The sequence below is a fragment of the Muntiacus reevesi genome, chromosome 9 (assembly GCF_963930625.1).
Source record: "Muntiacus reevesi chromosome 9, mMunRee1.1, whole genome shotgun sequence".
In the NCBI taxonomy this organism is placed as follows: Eukaryota; Metazoa; Chordata; class Mammalia; order Artiodactyla; family Cervidae; genus Muntiacus; species Muntiacus reevesi.
Window position 1 is genome coordinate 46,634,444 of NC_089257.1, and position 3,707 is coordinate 46,638,150.

At 42.8% G+C, this 3,707-nt stretch overlaps 1 protein-coding gene across 1 annotated transcript; it reads right to left on the minus strand.

Annotated features, from left to right (window-relative positions):
- Window positions 1-1,844: 1,844 nt before the first annotated feature.
- On the minus strand, window positions 1,845-2,804 carry LOC136175928 (olfactory receptor 226). Its single transcript, XM_065946114.1, has one exon. The coding sequence runs from the start codon at window positions 2,802-2,804 to the stop codon at window positions 1,845-1,847; it is 960 nt and encodes a 319-aa protein (XP_065802186.1).
- Window positions 2,805-3,707: the final 903 nt, after the last annotated feature.

Sequence of the window (3,707 nt, forward strand, 5' to 3'; positions counted from 1 at the left end):
GCTGCTGCTGCTGCTGCTAAGTCGCTTCAGTCGTGTCCAACTCTGTGCGACCCCATAGATGGCAGCCCACCAGGCTCCCCCGCCCCTGGGATTCTCCAGGCAAGAACACTGGAGTGGGTTGCCATTTCCTTCTCCAATGTGTGAAAGTGAAAAGTGAAAGTAAAGTCGTTCAGTCGTGTCCAACTCGTAACGACCCCATGGACTGCAGCCTACCAGGCTCCTCCGTCCATGGGATTTTCTAGGCAAGGGTACTGGAGTGGGGTGCTATTGCCATCTCTGATTCCTTCTAGTCATATTTAAATAAATAAACAAATAAGACTGATGCTATTTTGTACAGTGTAGTATTTTGATATTATTCATAACCTAATATTTGCATTTATTGTATGAAGAATATTTTTCTGTCATTACCTCTATTTAGATTATAGTATTTTAGTGTCTGCATGATATTTCACTTAATGTATAGACTAAAAATTAATTAATCAGTCTTCTGTGGAAGTTTAGTATATTTCCATATTTTTCTTATAATAAATACAAATGTCTGTATTTACTATTAGGAAATTTGATATTTCTTAATCAAATATTTGTGTTTCAAATGTTTTCAATATTTTTAGCATTTATGATACATATTGCCAACTTTTCTTCCAGCAAGGCTGTGCCACTTTGTACCTATTTGTATCCTGGCAAGATGTACAAGGTTTAGTTTCTGAAACCTGCGAAAACTAACCTATAGATGTTACACACATGCTTTGCCTACATGGCTCCAAATTATATTCCTTTACTATACTTCTTTATAGCTATCATGTGCTAAACACTATTCTGAGCCCTGCTAATAAAATGATGAACAAACAAATGTGATCTCTGGTTTCTTGGAGCTTATAGTCTAATTAGGGAGACTGAGTATTAAATAAACAACTGTAGCCAGTCACTAGTTCCTTGATAAATCAGGAAATGAAGCTCTGAACCTCTATAGTCCAAGGGGTGATATATTGCCAATACAAAAATTCACAGTTTTCTGTCTCCCTGCCTTGTAATTCACACTAGAATAATCAGTTATGGTTCCTCTCCTTCGTGGGCTATGATCGGTATCCTCCAGCTAGAAGAGGTCTCATCCAGAAGTCTCCTGACGCTTTTCCATAATGAAACCTATGCTTCCTTGAATGACTTTTCTCTTTCTGCTTCCCTTTTTTGTATCTTCTGTCTCAGAACTAAAATTCAGTAGCAAATCCAGGAAGAGCCACTGAGAAAGATGCTAGTTCTGAGAAAGATGCTATTGGAGTTCAGTCATGTTTTATACTCATAGTCATCCCTTCCCACCCCACCAGGATACACGCTTCATGGACCTGTTCTACGTAAATTACAGTAGAGCAGACCACATGAGATCAAGTTCTAGCCTGTATGTTAAGACCTTGTCTTGAAGAAATCCAACTTCTAGCTTCTAATTCACCTCTCTTCCTTGTTCTGAATTAGTTCCTTGGTGGTGCCTTGGAAACTCTAGTCCCTAATTTAGGCTCTAAGAGCTCTTCTGCCTTCTTAGAAGATATAGATCCTAAGTTTAAGAGCTCTGGTGGTGGTAGTTTAGTCACTAAGTCTTGTCTCACTCTTGTGACCCCATGGGATCACAAGTCTTCTCTGTCCATGGGATTCTCCAGGCAGAATACTGGAAGGGATTGCCATTTCCTGCTCCAGGGGATCTTCCCAATCCAGGGATCAAACCACTTCTCCTGCCTTGCCGGCTGTCTCCTGCATTGTAGGTGGAATTTTTACCACTGAACCACCAGGGAAACCCAGTTATTTATCTAAGATTTAATACCTCCCTTCTACTTGTTTTGCTAGCTTCCCCAGGCTTAGCTAGTGTCATGACTCTGGTGCAGGTGTAGAGTATGGCGTAAGGCTCTCTTTACTTCTTGGTTGCGCAGGCAGTAAATGATGGGGTTGAGCAGTGGTACAATGACAGCATAAAGTACAGACACCAGCTTGTTGGTGTCAAAAGCTGAGAGTGCCTTTGGGCGGGCATAGATGAAGATACTGGCTGCATAGAAGATGACCACCACAGTGAGGTGAGAGGCACAGGTGGAAAAGGCCTTGTGGCGCCCAGCAGCTGAGGGAATGCGCATCACAGCACTGGTGATGGCCATGTAGGAGGCTCCAGTGACAGAGAGTGGCCCCAGTAGGATAAAAATGGCCAGGACAAAGTCCGTAAGCTCTGCTGTGGACATGTCAGTGCACGAAAGGTTGAGCAATGGAGAGACATCACAGAAAAAGTGATTGATGATGTTGGGGCCACAGTAAGAGAGGCGAGAAATGAGGAAAACTTTGACCATGGAAATGCCAAAACCTCCAGCCCAGGAGCCAGCTGCCAGCTGCACACACAGCTGGCCGCTGACAATGACGGGGTAGTGGAGAGGATGGCAGATGGCCACATAGCGATCATAAGCCATAACTGCGAGGAGGACACACTCGGTGCAGCCCAAGCCCAGGAAGAAGTAGAGCTGTGTCATGCAGCCCTCAAAGGAGATTTGCTGTCCACGGCCCCGTTTGGACCCAACAAAGCCAGCGAGCATCTTGGGAATAGTGACTGTCACGTACCAAATCTCCAGGAAGGACATATTAGCCAGAAAGAAATACATGGGTTTGTGGAGGCTGGGGTGGTTCCTGATTGCCACAACGATGAGTATGTTCTCAGTCAGCACCAATACATAGGCTAACAGACAAAGGGCAAATAATAGTGCCCGCAGTGGTCCCGGAGCTGGGAAGCCCAGCAACACAAACTCACTCACTCTCCCACTCTGGTTCTTCCTCTCCATGGTGTCAGTCATGCCCATTGCTTTTCAGGGGAGAATAGAGTGTGTTCAGGAGGCAGCAGCAGAGACTCAGTCTTTCTCTCACTGGGTTGATAGTGGCAGAGTGCAATGTGAGTAGTGCATAAAATTCATCACTGAACTGAAGCCATTGGTTTCTTCTGTAATCTGGAAATGAGCTAAGACAAAAGTAGACAGAAATAAACTACCTTGTACTGGAATAGGATGGGGGTGTATTCTGGCTCTTGGAAAAGCATGGATTGATAAGCACCAGTTGGTCCCTGAAAAACATAGATCAAAACCAAAAATATTAAGAGTCTTAGCTGCTCTGAAGTGAGAGTTAGTCTATGAGCTGCATCATGACTCTGTTTTGAAGACATAATTCATATCTTAAAGGCATTATGATAAGTAAAATTAAACCAGAGAGAGAAAAACAAATACTGTTTGTCTCTGTTTTATATGTAATCTGAAAACATCAAAACTGCTAATAAGTTTATACCCAAGTTTCTCTTTTCTTTATGCTTTGTGAGCAGTACTTGAGCATTTCTCAGTATTTCAGTCACTTGTCAGGCTCCTCTGTCCATGGAGTTTTCCAGGCAAGAATACCGGGATGGGTGCTTTAATGCAATTACAAAGTGTCATATCTCTGGCTTACACTTCCCATCACTCCCATTCTTACCATCCACACCCACCACTTATTTATTTCAAAAGTATTGGTGGATCAAATACATTCCAGACTATAGGCTGAGTTGTGGTAGAGAAAAGGTAAATAAGACACGGACCTAGTCTTCAAGGAGCTCGTAATCTGGTAGTAGAGACATGTCTTCATCTTCTCATTCCTGAAAGTTTAATCTGCCACACCTATTCTTATACTCTATACTATCTTCATAAATGGGAACTTCTAAATTA